The sequence below is a fragment of the Erinaceus europaeus genome, chromosome 14 (assembly GCF_950295315.1).
Source record: "Erinaceus europaeus chromosome 14, mEriEur2.1, whole genome shotgun sequence".
NCBI lineage: Eukaryota > Metazoa > Chordata > Mammalia > Eulipotyphla > Erinaceidae > Erinaceus > Erinaceus europaeus.
The window spans coordinates 24,765,060-24,784,122 of NC_080175.1; the positions used below are offsets into that span (position 1 = coordinate 24,765,060).

The 19,063-nt window shown below is 47.1% G+C and overlaps 1 protein-coding gene across 7 annotated transcripts in view; it reads left to right on the top strand.

Annotated features, from left to right (window-relative positions):
- SH3PXD2A (SH3 and PX domains 2A) overlaps window positions 1-19,063 on the top strand; it is a 262,938-nt gene that overhangs the window by 111,170 nt on the left and 132,705 nt on the right. For all 7 annotated transcript variants that reach the window (XM_060171382.1, XM_060171386.1, XM_060171384.1 and 4 more), the window contains one exon: window positions 3,125-3,200. In XM_060171382.1, the coding sequence (XP_060027365.1) occupies window positions 3,125-3,200 (76 nt within the window). The remainder of the gene's footprint in view (window positions 1-3,124; window positions 3,201-19,063) is intronic.

The window sequence follows — 19,063 nt, forward strand, 5'->3', positions numbered from 1 at the left end:
GAGAGGGGGAGAGAAATATAGACACCTGCAGACTTGCTTTACCACTTCTGAAGCCACCTCCCTGCAGGTGGGAAGTTGGGGGCTCGAACCGGGATCCCTACATCAGTCCTTGCACTTCATGCCATGTGTGCTTAACCCACTGCACTACCTCCTGACCCCCCCCTTCCCTCTCAATTAATTTTAATCCTGTCAAATAAAAAAAGGGGAAAAATGGCTGCTGGGAGTGATGAATTCATAGTGCCTGCAGTGAGCCCCAGCAATAACCTTGGTGGCAATAAGAAAGAAGAGAGAAGAAAAGAAAACAAAAGGTCAAAAAGAAATGGGCATGGGCATGATGTTCCTCATGATATCATATTGAACAGTCGATGATAGAATGGTTTGCACATGGGAAAATGTCCATTATATAGTAGGAGAGCCTCAGTGAGCTTCTCCTATTTACATGCAGAGAAAAGAATACATATCCCAAATATTAATGTCACTCTTTTTTTTTAATATTTATTTTATTTATTTATTTATTCCCTTTTGTTGCCCTTGTTGTTTTATTGTTGTAGTTATTATTGTTGTTGTCGTTGTTGGATAGGACAGAGAGAAATGGAGAGAGGAGGGGAAGACAGAGAGGAGGAGAGAAAGATAGACACCTGCAGACCTGCTTCACCGCCTGTGAAGCGACTCCCCTGCAGGTGGGGAGCCGGGGTTCAAACCGGGATCCTCATGCCGGTCCTTGTGCTTTGCGCCACCTGCGCTTAACCTGCTGCGCTACAGCCCGACTCCCTAATGTCACTCTTTTAAGGAGAGGGATCATGAGTGATTCTTGCTCTCTTTTTGACCCCATACTTGTGCAATATGTAGTTTTTCACTTCAGTGAATATGAATTACTTACATAATATAGAAATAAAATAAAAAGAATGAGCAAGAATTTTTTGATGGGGGGAAGGAGATAACAGGATTCTCTTCATGGAATTGATTTGCAATTTATAAGTTTAAAAAAATCCCTAGGGAGGGCAATTTGATGGTGCTTTGGCCCAGAGATGTTTATACAGAGCAGGCAATTATGCAATGTTTAAGAAATGGACATACAACATTAGGGTTTGAAAAATCATGAGCCAGCTTTTATTAATTTCACTCTGTGTTAAGGGAACTGAAAGTTAATAATGGTGCAGTCTCTGTTTTATTTTGAATGGTAACTGATAATGACCCACCCTGCACGTGTGAGCTCAAAATGGGTGTGTTTGTTGGATTGTGGTTGTGCAAGAGAGAAGAATCCTGAAATCACATTTCTGAATGGGTGAGTGGGTGGATGAATGGATGGATGGATGGACTAATGGATATCCAGATGGACAAATGGGTTAGTGGGTGTAAATATACACGTATGAATACATACATGTAAAATCAAGCATAGAACTGTTTTTTTTTTGTTTTGTTTTTTTTTACCAGAGCACTGCTCAGCTCTGGCTGATGGCGGTTCAGAAACTGAGAAACTGAACCTGGGACTTTGAAGCCTCAGACATGAGAGTCTCTTTGCATAACCACTATGCTATCTACCCCTGCCCAGAACTGCTTTTCAATGCCTACAATGCTAACACTTTTGGCCCAAGCCCCTAACTGTTCTCCCTACTTCCACTCTGTGGCCTATTTACTCTTCTGGAGTTAGAGCCATCCTTTTTTTTTTTTTTTTAATTTATTCCCTTTTTTTGTTGCCCTTGTTTTTTTTATTGTTGTTGTAGTTGTTATTGATGTCATCATTGTTGGATAGGACAGAGAGAAATGGAGAGAGGAGGGGAAGACAGAGAGGGGGAGAGAAAGATAGACACCTGCAGACCTGCTTCACCGCCTGTCAAGCGACTCCCCTGCAGGTGGGGAGCCGGGAGCGCAAACCAGGATCCTCACACCTGTCCCTGCGCTTTGCACCACTTGTGCTTAACCTTCTGAGAGCCATCCTCTTAAAATGAAGCCCATCCTGCCTCTCAGATGTCCTTGACTGTCCCTTTGGCCCTGTGCTCAAACTTCTCCAACTTCACTGGTCATCTTCAGGCTCTTGGCACTTCCCGTCTCCTCTCCCCGGGAATTATTTTCCTCCAGTGTAGTTTTGCTTTCTTCACCTTCTGCAGCTCTCTACTGAATTGCCATTGACAAGGACCCATGGACTACAGCATTATATATAATACAATGCAGTTTTCTAGAGCTTGCTGCTCTAAGTAGGTGCTCAATACAACTTTGAGGGAGGGCATGGCCTTGAAATGTCATGTGACTGTTCTTCCTCATTTCACCAGTGAGGTGCCTGTGGCCCAAGGGACAGTTGCCTGTCCTTGCCCAGACCACACTGCTGGGTAGCTGGGTTACATCCCACTCTGACCCAGCTCCAGCTCCCGCCTCTGTCTTGGAAAGGAGATTAACCATACCCACAGGGGCTGTGGCCTTGGTCATCCTGTCTCCTGTGTGTTTTTCCAGTTTATATAGAATTTAAGCCCAGGATAGCAGAAGAAAAAAAAAACAGTAGTTTCTGCAGAATCCTGGAAACTTCCAGTGGGTCTATCCCTGGAAAAAACAGCAGTCATCAAAGGGTGGGAAGGTATGACACAGAGGAGGGGGAATCTTTTAGCAGTGGGGGCCAGAGGCTAGGTTTACTTTTGCAATTAAAATAACATCTGGGTCTGCTTCTGAGGAGTGGTTTTGAAAGGTAGGTGGTCTGGCTGAAGTTTCAGGTGGGGTTTTCCACCTCCTGACCCAGGAGGGTTTGGGATGGTGGGTGGGTGGCTGAAGAACTCATCCAGCAGATGATGGATGGGTCAAACTGGCCCCAAAGAAACTTCTGGAAACCCCACCTGCAGCTAGGCCTGGAGACCTGCTGGTCCTCTCTCAGCCTCTCCTGGGGGCATTGGCAGACACTCCTCCCCACACCCCTAGCCCTGGCCCCTCTGGAGGTTGTACAGACACCCCCTAGAATGTATGGAGAGCACAGGCCTCCTCTCATGCCCCATGTGCTTGGTTAATTGTCTGTGAAATGAGGGATTGAGGTCTCACTCATCCGTGTGAGGACCCCGAGCAGTGGAAAGGGGTGGGGAAGGGATGCTGAGGACCTCTCCAGTCTCCTGAATCCTATCCCTCTGTCTCTCTGGCTTTGCAGATGCAGCTGTTGGATAAGTTTCCCATTGAAGGTGGCCAGAAGGACCCCAAGCAGAGAATCATCCCCTTCCTCCCAGGTAAGCTTTGGAGGATCCAGGTGGGAAGGGGCCACCTGTGGAGGGGCATCTCCTTTGCCAAGAAGAGTCTGGATATAAAACCAGACATTCTAGGTGGGGTGGACTGAGGGATGTTAATTTTAACACCTCTCCAGGGGATTTTAAACCCCTGAATTAAAAAAAAATGTTTACTAAGGTATCATTGACTTACAAGCGTGTATTTATTTAGGGGTATAATTTCACACTTCTTAAATAAAGGTAACAGAAATCCCTTCAATTTTTTTCTGGTGCTGGAAATTGAATCCAGGACCTCATACAAGCAAGGCATGTGCTCTGCCACTGCGATGCACTCTCAGCATGAAATCTCTGCCTTTACAGGCTTCTGCCCTTGTAGAGACCTCTCCCTCCTTTCCAACATCACATGTGCTGGTCTGATTTCCGAGGAGTTTCACAAGCTCCGTGGCCTTGGTCTCCCCTCCTACCCTCTAGAAAAATACAGACTGAGTCTTCTAAAAGAATAGAGAGCTGAAGGTTGAACTCTCCCCACTGACTCCCCTGCAGAGAGGTCCTTCAGTGCAGCTCACTTGCCCCTCTAACTCAAGCCCTCCTGTACCATCACCCTGCAAAGACTCCCAGCTAACGTAGCAGTCTATAAGTTGGCAGAATCAGGATTTGAATCCAGATCTGCCTGGCCATGAAGGCCAGGAATCACCACACCATGTTGTAGTACACTTAAGGCACTTGACTTTGGGGTATGGTTCAGAGGAAGATTTCTTGGGTTTGTTCCAGCCTCCTGTTACTATGATACCCTGAAAGCAGGCTCAGGGTTTACACCTTACAAAGAGGGTCTCAATTCTGAATCATGCACGAATCTCCAGGGGCCAAGTCACGTATTATAATGTCTGCTGGAGGAATGGGAATGTTTGGACACAACAGTTAACAAATTGCATCTTGAAAAAGTGACAGAGGTGAGGTGTGAACTCAGGTCTCCTGCTCAGATCTGGGTTCCCTGCCCTGACCTTTGTGGAGGAGGCTGCCATCTATCCCTGGGGTGCCCTGCCCTGCTTGTTGACTGAAAAGCAAGCCTAATGGGACTCCCTTCAGATCTGTTCCTGGGACAGTGCTACACACACACACACACACACACACACACACACACACACACACACACACACACACACACACTGCTTAGAGGCGTGAAAGGCAAGCTCCATATCCTCTGAGCCTTGTGCTGCAGCTGGAGAGAATCCATTTAACAAGGAAGAACCAACTCCCAGTGTCTGGGTGAAACCTTCTCCTCTTCCTCCTTCTTCTCCTCCTTCTTTTGGATAGAGACAGAGAGATATTGAGAGGGGAGGAGAGAGAGAGAGACTTCCGGCACTGCTTCACCACATGTGAAGCTTCCCTCAGCCCTTGGGGACCTAGGAGGTGGACTCCTATCTTTGCACATGGTAATGTTTTATGAAGTGTGCCTCTATCCATTCCTTAACCCTCAGTCTGAGGGTGTTCCTGGGGGCTCAGCCTGCGCCAACCTCCTGGGGTTGAGGGCTGGGTGGCTTTGTGACCAAAGGGAGGTCTGGATTGGTTGCATTCTTCTGTGGAAGATTTGTGCTAATGAAAGAAAAGACATCCATCCTCCCTTAGCAAAGACCCAGTTAAGGCAGGATGGGACCCTCTTGGCCACTGTACAATCTGAGTGGGATTAAAGATGGAGTCAAGGGAGGCACAGAGCCCACCTGGAAAGCTGGGAGGGGGGTGTTTGGGGTTTCCCTCTGCATTGCCTGGAATTTCTGAGCAAGGGAAAATGGTGGAAAGCTTCTACTGTCTCCAGAGGGATGGGGTTAGCTGCAGAGATGCTGCAACTGAAACTTCTGTCTGGGTGTGCAGGGGTGGGGGTACTGGGGGTGTTTGGAGTGTGAAGGTAACTGTTTTGCTTTGATCCATCTGGCTGGGGGCTGGGGTCAGGGTGGGGAGTGGGAGGAAGCAGAGAAGCTGAGGAGAGTGGGAATTCATGCTCTAGGGGGTTAAATGCCCACTCACCTGCCCTGCAAATCTTGGCAGGGAGCCCTGTATGTGATCTTGGGATCAGGGCTGCAGGGCTGCAGGGCTGCGGTGTGTCTGCATAGTGTACAGTCTGAGTGTAGAGTAGACATGTGGGTTTGATGAGTGGGGAAGGCCCAGAACTTTGGATTGGGCTGGGTGGTGAGCCCTGAGCAGAACCAGCAAGGGGCCAGTAGGGGTGCAGTTACCTGTCCTTGAGCCTCGAACCTCGAGCCTCGTGTCTACATATCAGTAAAATCCTGCAGAGAGGCTTATCAGAGGGTTGTGCTTTATGAGATCTCCCCATCATTGTCACCAAACTGGGATCTATTTTCTGGACATTGGTGGTAAAGACCCACTGGCCCAGGTGTTTGTGAGGCCTGCAGAGCCCATGGGAGGCATAGAGGTTAGAGACCACTATAAGGAGGGTGGTTCTCTAGCAAGACAATCAGGGGAAAAAAAACCAAGTGATTTTCTGAGCAACAAGGGGTAGAAAGAAAGGAAACAGGGCAGAGAAGTGCTCTCTCCTGGAAGACACCTATACCTGTGAGAGTGAGGGGACAAACCTGGCTGTTTTGCCAGCTGTGACTTTTCTTGGAGATAAGCCTGATAATTTCTCTCACATTTCTGTCACGGGGCTGGGCACACAATAGGAGCTCTGCTAAGACTTGTTGACTGGCCACAAACCAGGTACTTACTCTTATATAAAGACACTTTGTAAAAAAAAAAAAGTTACATTTATTTATTTTCCCTTTTGTTGCCCTTGTTGTTTTTTATTGTTGTTGTAGTTATTATTGTTGTTGTCATTGATGTCGTTGTTGTTAGATAGGACAGAGAGAAATGGAGAGAGGAGGGGAAGACAGAGAGAGGAAGAGAAAGACAGACACCTGCAGACCTGCTTCACCACCTGTGAAGTGACTCCTCTGCAGTTGGGGAGCCGGGGGCTCGAACCGGGATCCTTAAGTCACTGCCTTTGCGCTTCGCTTAACCTGCTTAACCCGCTGCACTACCGCCCAACTCCCTATAAAAACAATTAACTGAGCTTCTCCTGTGCCCCTAGCTTTGTATGAAACACTCCAGAAACCTGCCTCCTACTGCAGTGTGGCTAGTACTGTCCCATTCTAGAGAGAAGGCAGGTCACTTTCCCCATCAATCAGCAATCCCAAGGCAGAACTGAGTCCCTTTCTGCCTGTCTTCCCTGGGCGAGGAGGAGCGCCACAGCCAGCACTGCTGCATTTTCTCCTTTCTTTCTTGCCTCCACACCTGCCAGATAAGGATCCTGGGAGATTCTGGAAAAAAAACCCTCATCCCAGCTGTGCGTGACCCCCTACCCCTGTTACCATTGCTGCTTTATCTGCAGGGGCACGTTGTATAGGGCAAGAAGTAACTTAAATTTCTTTTTATATATATATATATTTATTTTATTTATTTATTCCCTTTTGTTGCCCTTGTTTTATTGTTGTAGTTATTATTGTTGTTGTCGTTGTTGGATAGGACAGAGAGAAATGGAGAGAGGAGGGGAAGACAGAGAGGAGGAGAGAAAGATAGATACCTGCAGACCTGCTTCACCGCCTGTGAAGTGACTCCCCTGCAGGTGGGGAGCCGGGGTTCGAACCGGGATCCTTATGCCGGTCCTTGTGCTTTGCGCCACCTGCGCTTAACCCGCTGCGCTACAGCCCGACTCCTGTGACTTAAATTTCATGGGGGACTCAGGTGGCTTTTAAGGGCTCTCTCATTGCATTGAGTGCTGAGGTCACCAGAACTAAGAAATTGAGTGGTTATATTTTTATTTGGGGTGGAGGTGGAAGGGGGAAGCTAGGTCATTTAGTTATTACTATTTGGAGCCAGGGAGATAGTACAACAGGTAATGCAGCAGACTTACGTGCCTGAGACTCCAGAGGTCCTAGGTTCAATCCCTGGCACCACCACCATATGCCAGAACTGAGCAATGCTCTAGTCTTACTCACAAAAATAAATACATAAAATTCAGTTTGTCATTTTAATTCACTTATTTGTGGTGCTGGGGGTTGAACCCAGGACCTCATACTTGCCCCTTTACCACTGAACTATATCACTTCCTCTAGAATCATTTTGATATGTTTAGACAGAGGTTAGCCTTGAGGCTTTTAGAGCAGGGTCTTTATTTAATGATGCATGAACAAGATTGGCTTCCTTTGTAATTTAAGGAGGTCAGATCACTCTTCACTGTCACAAGCCATTGAGTGGTGTGTCCACTGCCCAGTGTCCCGAGGGCTAGTGTGTATGCAGCTACAATACATCCATCATTAAGCCAAGCAATCAATATCAGTATGATTCAGTTAACCAAGTCATGGTTTTTCTTTTAATTTTTGGTAAAGTGGCAGAGGGCACTAAGCAAGTGGATTGACTAGGCTTCAGGAAAGTACAAAGTAGAATGACAAAAGTCCCTGACCTCCTGGCATCCCCCCCCCCCAACAGAAAATCAAGAGTGAGCTTTGATTGACATACAAGTATAGTAATTCTGTGCAAATTTCTTGCTCTGGGATAAATGAGTTCATCTGTGAGATGCCCAAAGTGCACTCTCTATAAGAGGTATATGGCAAATCCTTTTGCAAATGAGAGTGCTGTTTTGTTTGTTTCTTTCTTTCTTTTTAAACATTTTTTTTCTACAACCCTTACCAGGTCCTCCTCTGCCATTATGTTCCAGGACCTGAATCACCACCCACCCCCAACCCAGAGTCTTTTACTTTGGTGCATTACACCAACTCTAGTCCAAGTTCTGCTTAGTGTTTTCCCTTCTGGTCCTGTTTTTCAACTTCTGCCTATGAGTGAGATCACCCCATATTCATCTGTTTGTTTTGTTTCTAAGTAATTCTATTTCTTTTTGTTTTCATCTATTTTGACAATTTAGGGCTGCTTCTGAATTTGCTGGAAACAGGAGAGATCTAATGCTTAGAGTAGCAGAGAGAGTGGTCTAGCCGGAGCAGAGCTACTCTCTCAGCCACTGTGAAGGATTTGAAGTTCTACCCTATGTGCAAGTTGTTGTAGCCTGTTTTTCAAAGTTGGCAGTAGAAAACTCAAGACTCTTGGATCAGAGATAAGAGACTTTGTTACAACTAGAGTATCAGCATACCTGCATCAACCCATAGGTCTTGGTGAATGCCTGCATGGGGAGAGGCTCTTTTATAGGAGGAGAGCCCACATCTCATCACAGGCAGCAAGCAAACCCACCCCATCTGCCCTGATGGGAGGCACCATCCCAGAGCCCCAACGCATATACAAACCTGTGTTTAAGAGCAGCACACTACCTCTGTAGGGCTGTTTGTTGTACAAACATCTTGGATAACATAGTCCAGAACAAAAAAGCAGCATGTGTATTGTTTACAAGACATGTCAGGGATCCAGAAAGAATTACCTTATGACAGTTTATTTCCCCCTCTATGGCCTCCTGTGTTTGGAATGGGTGGGCATACATGAAGTTCCAAAGGATATTGGACCCAACAGGGTATGGTCTGCAGCCTCTTGCTGACTGTTTACACGTAACTTTCTACCTTGTCTTACAAGACAGTTGTGGAAAATTCATCTCCTGTTGCCCATCCTGGGCTTAGAGTAGATTTCCTGTGTATCCTGAATTTGCCAGCCCAAGGAGGCTCCCTCAGAGGAAATGGCCATTACAGAGTGAAACAGAGTGTATAGCAGCTGATGGGAAAAGCAAACACAGCCTCCAGAGGTCCAAGAACTTCAGAAGTCAGGCAGTGGGGCAGAAAGAAGTGAACTCACACTCCCAGGGATGTGTGCAGACCATTGGCTTGCAAGCCATCTGTGTCTCTGTGCAGACTGGTGCTGGGACTCTGGGCCCCATCCTAATGGTTGAGTTGGTCCCATCTACAACTATACATATCTCTGGGCTGTTGAGTGAGGGCAAGCTAGGGAGCTTAGGAAGACAAGTGAATCTATAAGCACAATCAAAGTCCATGCTGCCAGCCTCAGGCAGCCTCGTGACTGTCCAAGCTTAAAGCAGTGTATTTTTAGACAGCTGGTATGCTTGGTCTTTTTGCATCAGCTTATAGGGTTACATACAGCCCTCTAGAAAAAAGGCTGTGTGGATCTTCAGTGCAGGAGGGTGCCGGGTGAATTGCCAGTGTGGTCTCTTGGACCTTCCTCTCCCTGTCCCCCACACCCAGACCCCAAGCCCTGTGCATCAGATCCGGTGTTTGTTCTAGCACAGAAGGAAGCAGGGGTGGGGGGAGGGATGTGTTTAGCCAGAGCTGGGCTCGGCTAGGGGAAGAGATAGCCTGCTCCCTGGACTCTCAGCACTTTACCCCATCTATGCCAGGTTCCAGCTTCAGAAAGTGGCACCAAAGGCAGGGACCACACTCACAAAGGTTCTAGCCCCCAGGAAGGAGGGCCTGGAAAGATGCTGAGCCCCACTAACCTGATATGGCAAAAGAAAAAAATTAACTTTCTGTATGGAAAAGTATGCAAGAAGAAGTAGAGTTTGCAGGTAATGCCAAGGTTTCCAGAAGGCCAGCAAGATTATAGGTCTGAGCAGTCGTGTGTGCTGTTTTGAAAGCAGTAGTCCTCTAGCCTCTTCTAGAAATGCTGGGTCTTTTCTTGCTGTAATTACTACCCCCCAGCCCCAATCATGTCCTCACTCTGTAATCTGGGGTGGATGGTTCTCAGCACCCACTGTCTGCAGCCAGCTCTAAATTCTATGTCCAAGAGCTGCCCTGGTTCAGTCCTGCTACAGGTATTCACTGAGCTGAGAAGCTACTGTGTGCTGGGCCTGGCTGGAGGCACTGGTGATACAACTGACAAGAAAGCTGTGGAACTGTCCAGAGGAACACAGCTCAGGCAGGTGCAAGTGGGCTCTGTTGCAGGAGACTGATTTTGGAGCTCCTGGGTTCCGCCATTCCTGCCTACCCAGGTCTCTGTGGTGGCTCAGTGCCTCACTCCTTGCCCACCTCAGCCACTTCTTATTGCTCTTCAAACACACATCCTCAGTCCCACTCAGCTCAGCCCTGTGTCCTGCACTCTGTCTGGGCCCAGTGTGACTGTCCCCTCTGTAAGAGCTCTTTTAGAGATGCCTCAACCTTGAGGATCCCCGAGTTCCACCCCCTGGTTATTGTTTTCTTGCCCCCTCTGAACAGTTGTACAGCCTCTATGGATGGGCTCCAGGCCTATCAAATGCTCCATCACCTCAGGCTAGACAAGGTTCCAAGCAGTTTATGCACAGAAACTATGTGTGTGTGTGTGTGTGGGGGGGGTTGCCAAGTCCTTGCTGCATGCATGTGGGGTTCTGTTTGCTTTGCCCTCCCTCTGCCCAGGAGTGAGTGGGAAGACAGCAGGAGAGGTGACAGTGGCTCAGCTGAGGTGGGGTGGTAGGGACAGACATCAGTTCTGACAGGGTTTTGAAGCAGAAGCAGTTGGATGAGCCCTATGCTAGAGGCAGCCCTGGTGTGACAGGACCTGAGGTTCCCAATACCCCTCCCCTAGCTGTGGCTTTTTTCCCTCACCCCAGGGAGCAAGAGGACATACCTCCTCCCTCCTTCCCTGAGATACGCAAAGCCTTTGGCGCCTGGATGCTTTGTGGTGGTAGACCCCTCTGCCAGCTCCCTTTGCCAGTAGCCTTCAAGCAATATGTGCTCTGGTTCTTGGTCCAGATCTCCACGGGGGGTAGGGAAGGGTGGCAGAGGGAAATGGCGGGGCTGGAGGAACACTGAGGACCATTCAGAAGGGAGCTTATGCCCCCCCCCTTCTTAGGAGGTAAGGGGCACTAGTGGCAAGCCTCCACACTGTCCCTGGCCTGACCCTTGTACCGCTCTGTGAGGTCACCCCAACTGTATCCAGATCCGAGGACAGAACCACAAGCCAGCCCTTCTCCGGCAGGGGCTGAGCTGACTATTGGAGCTGCCCCAAGTCCGCAGGAACTGACGCACCATTCATCCAGAAGCTGCCTGGCACACCACAGCAGAAGCATCCTGGGCCCCCCCCCAAATGGCCCCCTTCCCACCACAGCTCCAGGGACTGACGTCTATTGTGGAGGTGCCAGGATGCTCACCGCTTGGCCCACAGACCACAGCAGGTCTGGAGAGACTGGCATGGCCTGGAGATGGAGTCTGTACCTGAATGTGCCTTCAGATGGCTGGGGTTGAGAGCAAAGGGTCATGGGCCTCAAAGGCAGGGATGTGAGGAGAAGGTTTCTGTTTGTCCCTAGGACAGACTATAAGGGACCAGGCATCCCCCTTAGTGAAAAGAGACCATGGGAGACCTCAGAGAGACCAACCAGGGTGACAGGGAGTGACCAAGGTGGCATTGCCACACGAGGCTGAGTGCTGACTATGGGTTCAATCTGCCCCCCACCCCGGCCCTGAGCTTTCTGCTTGTTGTTGCTCTCTGACTTGAAGTTCTTTGCTTGGTTCATGGCCAATGCCAGAAAAGCCTTGTCTTTTAACACTAGACATTTTAGAGCCAGAAACAATGGGCTTCACATCCCAACTCAGTCTCAATAACCAAGCAGTATTGGGCTGGTTTGCTTCAGCACCTCCACCCTCCACTGTTCACAGCAGCAGAGGAAGTGCTCTCTGGGAAACACGCAGTCAGCACTGGGTACGTGGTAGCTAGTGATCTGGTGATTACTGGTCTCAGGCTTGACACAAAATGTTTAGTTGTCTTTCTAGGATCCTTTCCAGGAGTGAGGCTTCCCACAGTCTTAGGCATGTGGAGGTTTACTACTCAAAGTGGACTTATAGTGGCCTAGGAGGCTCAGTGAATAGGACACTGGATTTAAAAAGACAAGATCCCGAGTTCAATCCTTAACATCCTGTTTGCCTGCCAGAATGATGCTCTGGTTCTCCCCTGCCTCTCTCTCTCATCTTAAAAATAGTAAAATAGAAAGTGCAGATAGATGATGGCAGCATGAGCTTCATCTGAGAGCTCATGAGAAATGCTGTCTTAGCCCTGCCCCAGACCTCAGTTGCAGTCTGCATTTTAACAACACACTGATAAATTGGAGGCACAGGTGTGTTTGAGAAATGCAGTTTTGAGATCCCGTGGAGCCCTCCAGAGGCTGTTTGACCCTGTCTTTAGGATTTGCTAAGTGCTCGTTTAGGGTCACTGAACCTGTGTTGGCAAGTTGATTTCTGACTCAAGAAAGAGGTGCTTGTGCTCATGCAGATGACTGGGTGGTGACTGGTTCTTGCCCTTCAGTCCCTGCTCATCCCAGTTGCCCACTTGTTTCTGTGGGCTGGTGTCTAAGTCACAGCACAGCCCCCATATCCAGCCTGACCCAGAGGAAGCTCTAACCACACTCCCTCATCAGAATGTTCTCTCTCTCCTCTCTCTTCCCTTCTAGAGTAGAATGAAGTTTTCAGTTTTTTTTTTTTTTTTTAATTTTCAATCTCAGATGTCTCTCTGATTGGAGATGGATGAGATTGGCCTGCAAACCCTCTGGTTTAAAGATAGTATGGCTTGAGTATGTCCAAAGCCATGTGTCCTGTTATATTGTGCCACTAGGAGGGAGAATAACCTTAGGTCACTCTTAAGGAGCCTCTGGCAAGGAGATTAAGATATTGGCTCAGGAGGTGGTGCAGTGGCTGAAGCACTGGGTTTATAAGCATGAGGACCCTAGTTAAGTCCCCAGCATTGCATGTGCTGGAGTGATGCTCTGGTTCTCTCTCTCTATGTCATGTTAATTAATATTTTTTTAAAGAAGTTTAAGACAAAAAAATTAACTTAAATTTTAAAGGGATCTCTTGTGCTCTTCTGTATAAAGCAATTAACTGAAGACTTAGATGTCAAAGAAAGGGTGACCAGGGAGAAGAGTTGAGATAAAATGGATGACAAGAAATTTGGCACCTTTGCAGATCAACAAGATTTTTACATCAGCTTCTTGTGTCTGAGCTGAGAGGTGAATATTGGTGGGCATGGCTTGGGTAAGGCCTGTATGGCTGGCAGAACTGTTCTCTACAGAAAGATTTGCTTCTGAAAGAGAGAGAAAGAAATAGCTGTTCACAAGTCAGCCCAGTGGCCTAGAAATACCTTTCTGTCAAGTGTGTTCTTGGGAAAAGTTACAGGCAGCTTTCTGAGGGACCTTGTTTGAGTCTTGGAACTTTTAACAGATTAAACCATTTTGATAGCAGATTTCTTCCAAGCTTTATAGCTACTATTTATTAAGTACATATATGGGCCAGATATGTGGTAAAGATTTCCATACCTACATTTAAAGGCAGCCTCTCTACCTTCCAAATGAAGCCTCCTAGGGTAGAAAGGACTGCATAGTCAGCCCCCAAAAGGGAGAGCTAGGATTCGGATCCAAAGCTCTTCACTTCCAAGCCTATTTATTTGTTTGTTTGTTTGTTTACATACTTACTGGAACTCAGTGCCCACACAATAAATATACCACTCTTGGCAGCCACTTTTTCCTTTTGCTCTTTATTTTATTTGATACCACAGAGAAATATTGAGAGAAGAGGGGTAGGTAGAAAGAGAGAGAGATACTTGTACTTCATTACTCATGAAGGTTCCCCGCCGTAGGTGGGGACCAGGGATCTGAACCTGGGTCCTTCCTTATGCTAATATGTGTGCTCTATGGGACACAGCCCCACCCAGCCCCACCACACCCAACTTCTTGACCATTTTTCTTGTCACAGAGTGGGATTGACCAAAGATGTACTGTAAAGGAGTGTGACAGTAGAGGTTTGGCATGAAATGCTTGGTTCCTCATGTGCACTCAGGTTTGCACTTCTTTAAGCTTTGCTTTATGTTTCCTATCACATTTCATCATGTTTTTATCTTACCACTTAGAGACTGATCGATATTGCCCTTTTGAGAAAGTGTTATGTTCACACAATAAAGGTCTAATCTAGACTGCATGTATTTCTGTTCCCTTTCACTTACCTTACCGAACTTTTGCCACTTACCTGGTGACCCATTGTGGAATTGCAGGTAAAGTGACTAGAAGGAAATAGATTTTTGTAAGGCTTATCTTGAAGTAGTGATGCCACGATAATATCACTGTTTCTTAAGCCACAATTCAACAAAGGACTGACAATAAAGAAGAAACTCCCATATTACTTTTTGTTTTCCTATATGACACTGAAATTAGGCACCAAATGGAACCATAGGGAATATTACATGTGTTTTGTTTGTTCATTCCTGAAATTTGATGAAAGTGTTTGCTGCCTCCCCCTACCTTTCTTTTGTTGTGCCCCACAGCACTTCCTCCAACATTAGGATGGTCTCCTGTGCATTGTAACAGATTTCCATTGATTCATTTTGATTCCTCCAGAACAGACCAGTAGCTTCTCCCTGTCTGAACCTGAGTTTCCCCAATCTGCAAAACACGGTAGAATAGGATTTCTCATAATTCCAATGTTGTGTGATCTAATGACAGTTTAAAACCAAAGGAGTAAATATGGCTAGTGATAAAATCTCATGCAAAAGGTAAAACCCACAGAGGTCTTCTGGACCCACCTTAAATCCCACCCGATTGGCAGAATGCGGCTGCTCTGTATAAGGCCCGCTTTGTGCCTTCCCGCCACCCCTCCCATTTCCTCTCTAAGGTGCAGAAAGCCCCCTTGTCTCGAGTGCTTCCCACAAAAGGCTCCTGCTGAAAGACAGCACACACAACCAAGACTTTGACCTTCACCTTTGCCCTCCACTTATTGGGTGAGAAAGGTTTCTTATCCTCCCCTCTACGTTTTGCTGGGGGAGGAACAGCAAGAATTCAATGAGAATATAAATAGAAGTGTGGTCTATAAATAGCCCTGCCCCAGAATATCTGGAGGCATGCAGGCAGGACTACAATCCAGGCAGCAGACAGTCACAAACCACAGCACCCTGGACATTGAGTGAGACTTGTTTGCCTGGACTGGTAGCTTTAGGGATCCTTCAGCCTTGCCTGTGGGGCCTGGAGATACCCTGTCTTTCTCTCTGGGTTCCAGAAACACCCTTCTGTCTTGTATATTGCCCTTCCACCCACCTTCCACTAAGTCTCCTCTGTGAGCAAAGTAACACCTCTGTAGCTTCAGCTCTGTGACTGAGGACCTTTAGAAGATATTTTTTGAGCATTAGTTTCTTCTTCTAGGGTTATGAGGATTTTTAAAAAAATTTTAACTGGTATTTTTGAAGAGCAGGAACCATATCTCTTTTATCTTGGTTAAGAGAGTGGAGTCCTATCTGGGGAGGTGCCTCTGTAGAGGCATAAGAATTGCATGCATGAAGGTTCAAGCTGAGAACAACATATGCAGGGGCTGGAGAAACAGTGTAATGGTTATGCAAAAAGGCTTTAGTGCTTGAGGCACTTCTTCTTCTTCTTCTAGCGTTTGCCCTTCTTCCGTAGCCAGTCAACAGCGTCAGGTTGAAAGCTGTCAGGAGCTGCTTGTTGCTGGCTTTGAAAGTGACTGGGATCCATGTGGATTCAGTAGGCTAGGAAGGATCGTCAGTTTCCCCAGTGAATGGGTACTCACGGGATGCACCACGAGAAGGTCGATCCAATGCATCCTCTTGAGGCACTAAAGGTCCCAGACTCAAACCCCAGCCTGACCATAAACTAGAGCTGAGTAGTACCCTGGTTTAAAAAAAAAAATGGGGGAGTCAGTATAATGTTTATACCAAACAAAAAAAATTATACCAAACAAACAAAAATTTTGTCTGAGAGATAGCAAAAAGACTGTCATGCCTCTGACGCTCAGAGAACCCAGGTTCAATCCCCAGCACCAATGTAAGCCAAAGCTGAGCAGTGTGCTGGTCTTTCTCTGTATCTTTTTCTCTGTATCTCTCTTATAAAAATAAATAAAATATTTTTTAAAATATAGAGCTGGGTGTTGATGCACTTGGCTGAATGCACAAAAACCCAGGTTCAAGCTCTCAGTGCCCACCTGCAGGGGAAAGCTTCATGAGAGATGAAGCGGGGCTACAGGTTGTCTGACTATCTCTCTCTCTCTCTCTCTCTCTCTCTCTCTATCTCTCTCTCTCTCTCTCTCTCTTTCTATCTCCACTTTCCTCTCAATTTCTCTTTATTTTTTCAAATTAAATAAATGAATAAATAAAACTTTTAATGCCTGAGGCACCAAAGGTCTCAGACTCTATCCCCATCACCACCAGAAGCCAGAGCTAAAAACTGCTCTGGTGAAAACATCACTGCTACCATCAGCAACAACACAAACAGCAGCAAAAGATACATATGCTAGAGCTGTGTTTTGGTGTCTCTTGTTGTCTCCCCCTACTCCCCCTCTTTTCACTCCTTTCTCTCCCTCCTCCAAGAGGGTAGAGTCAGGGCCAGATTATTTGGTTTCCAATACTAACTATTTTAACTTGAGAAACTTATTTAACCTTTCTATAATTCAGTCTCCTGGTGAGATGGAAAGAATAGTGCTGTCTACTTTGTTGGACTGTTGTATGGATTTAGAGAGTTATTCTTTGTCAAGTGCTTCAACCAGTGCCTAGTACATAGTAAACATAAATGTTAAAGAATCAAATCTATATATCCCTGTGTCTGTAATGTTACCTGGTGTAGTAGCTGCTCATCAAATGTGTTGAGTGACTGAGTGGGTATCACACCTGCCTATCTTGCCATCTGTCATGGTAACTCAACAAGATTGTGTGTGCATTCTTTCTAAGCCCCAGAATGGCATATACATGCTGGGGTGACAGTTTGAGAGAGGTTACAATAGACTTCCTCAGAGTCTGCATTCATCATCTCTGTCTTGTCTACATTGTGTTTCATATGTGTGAGATAAAAGCCTGGATCTGAGGCATCGTGGTGGGTAAAGAAGTGCCTTTTCCAGTGTGGTGTTCTGCATCCCTACCAGCCTTCTGCTTCTCTCACCTTTTTAGCCTTTCGACCACATTCTGGTGACTGCTGCCAGACTTCTCTCCAAACTAAGCAAGCTCTTCAGCAGACAAGTAACGGTAGCATTTTACAACATACAGACTGTAAAAAAGGAATAAAAGTTACAGAACATAATATTCCCATGCCTTTCAAGAAAAAAGTGCAACCCAGAATGGACAAAGGAGGTAGTAAGTAGAAAGAGCACTGAACTGGGAGTCCAGTGCTGATTCAAGACCCAGAGCCATCTCTGCTTATATGCTTGATCAGGATCTTCCTATCAGCTTAGTACTCAGCCTCAGTGGTCCAGGAAAATCAGTGGGGTGGTAGGGAGTGTGTGTGTGGCGGAGGAAGGGACCAAGGGGAGACTTTTAAAAGTTCAGGCTCACTCTGACTCCAACCTCTTTAATTTTATTTAGAGAGAGGGTCTTGGTCAATCCCAGGAATCTGCATTTGTAACTAATGCCCCAAATAATTGTGACTCAGGTGTCCCTTGACCCTTACATGAGCAGTGTTGTGTCCTGTATCAGCCGCCTATGCTGTGTAATAAATTATACCTAAAACTTAACCGCTGGAGGCAGCAGTACACATCTATTATTATCTCACACAGCCTTTATGGCCCAGAGTGGCCTTGCCGCATGGTTCTGACTTGGCAGATCTCAAGCAGCTGTAGTGGAGGTGTCAGCTGAAGGCTTGTTCAGGCTGGAGGACCATAGTTGAGTTGATGGGATCAGTGGCTGGCAGGAGGCTTGGCTTTGTGCCTCGTGGGCTCTCCATGGGGCTGTTTGAGGGTTCTTACAATATAGCAGCTGTGTGCATGATCCAAGAGCAAGAGTAAGAGCAAGAAGGAAGATACGGCATCTCTGATGATTTAGGTACACCGTCATTGCTACAATATCCTATAGCCCAGCCATGTTGAGTGCAGAAGAGGAAGGTGCTAGGTGTGAGGACCTTAAGGCAGGAGTCACCAGGGCCCATCTGGAGTGCTGGTGTTCCCTGTGGATCTCAGCCTTGAAGGTTCAAGAACTTAGATGTGGACTTGTAAAAAAAATTATTTATTTATTCCCTTTTGTTGCCCTTGTTGTTTTATTGTTGTAGTTATTATTAATGGAGAGAGGCAGGAAAGACAGAGAGGGGGAGAAAAAGATAGACACCTGCAGACCTGCTTCACTGCTTGTGAAGCGACTCCCCTGTAGGTGGAGAGCCAAGGGCTCGGACCGGGATCCTTACGCCGGTTCTTGCTTTGCGCCACCTGCGCTTAACCCACTGCACTACAGCCCGACTCCCTGGTGTGGACTTTTGAAATATACAACTGTAGTGGCTCTGCTTCGCTCTTTGTGGTGTGTGTGGTGGTAGCACACATAGACAATACCTCCTAGCTTTCAGCACCCCTACACACCACACACACACACACACACACACACACACACACACACACCCCTATCTGGATTCTCATATATGTCTGGTCCCTCATCCCTAAACCTTTGCTCAGGCTCTTCTCTTCACCAGAGGCAGGAATCCTCTCTGCTTCCCCTTGCCTGCCTCATTCCTGCTACCTTTCAAGCCTATGTCCCTCCTATGTCTTCCCGTCACAATTTTTTAAATTGCTACCAAGGCTATAGCCAGGGCCTGGTGCCTGCATGATGAATATACTGCCCACTGTGGCCCTTTCTTATTTGTTTGTTTGGTAGAGACGGAGAAAAATTGAGAGGGGTGGGGGAAGAGAGAGAGAGATTGAGACCTACAGCACAGCTTCACTGCTCATAAGGCTTCTCCCCTGCGCTTGGGGACAAGGGGCTTTATCCTGGGTCCTTGTGCCTGATAATGACTGTGTGCTACTGGATGTTCCATCACTTGGCCCCTCTCCATTGCCTGGTTACATGACAGCACAGTGCCCTCCCAGTCTGTGTCCCCTGGGATGGGAGTCATGTGTGGCTTACAGGAAGACCCCAGCCATCAGTGTCCCCCTCCCACACACTCCCACATGGGAGAGGGTTGAAGAATGAATGAAGAAGCCACTAGGACAGCTGACATG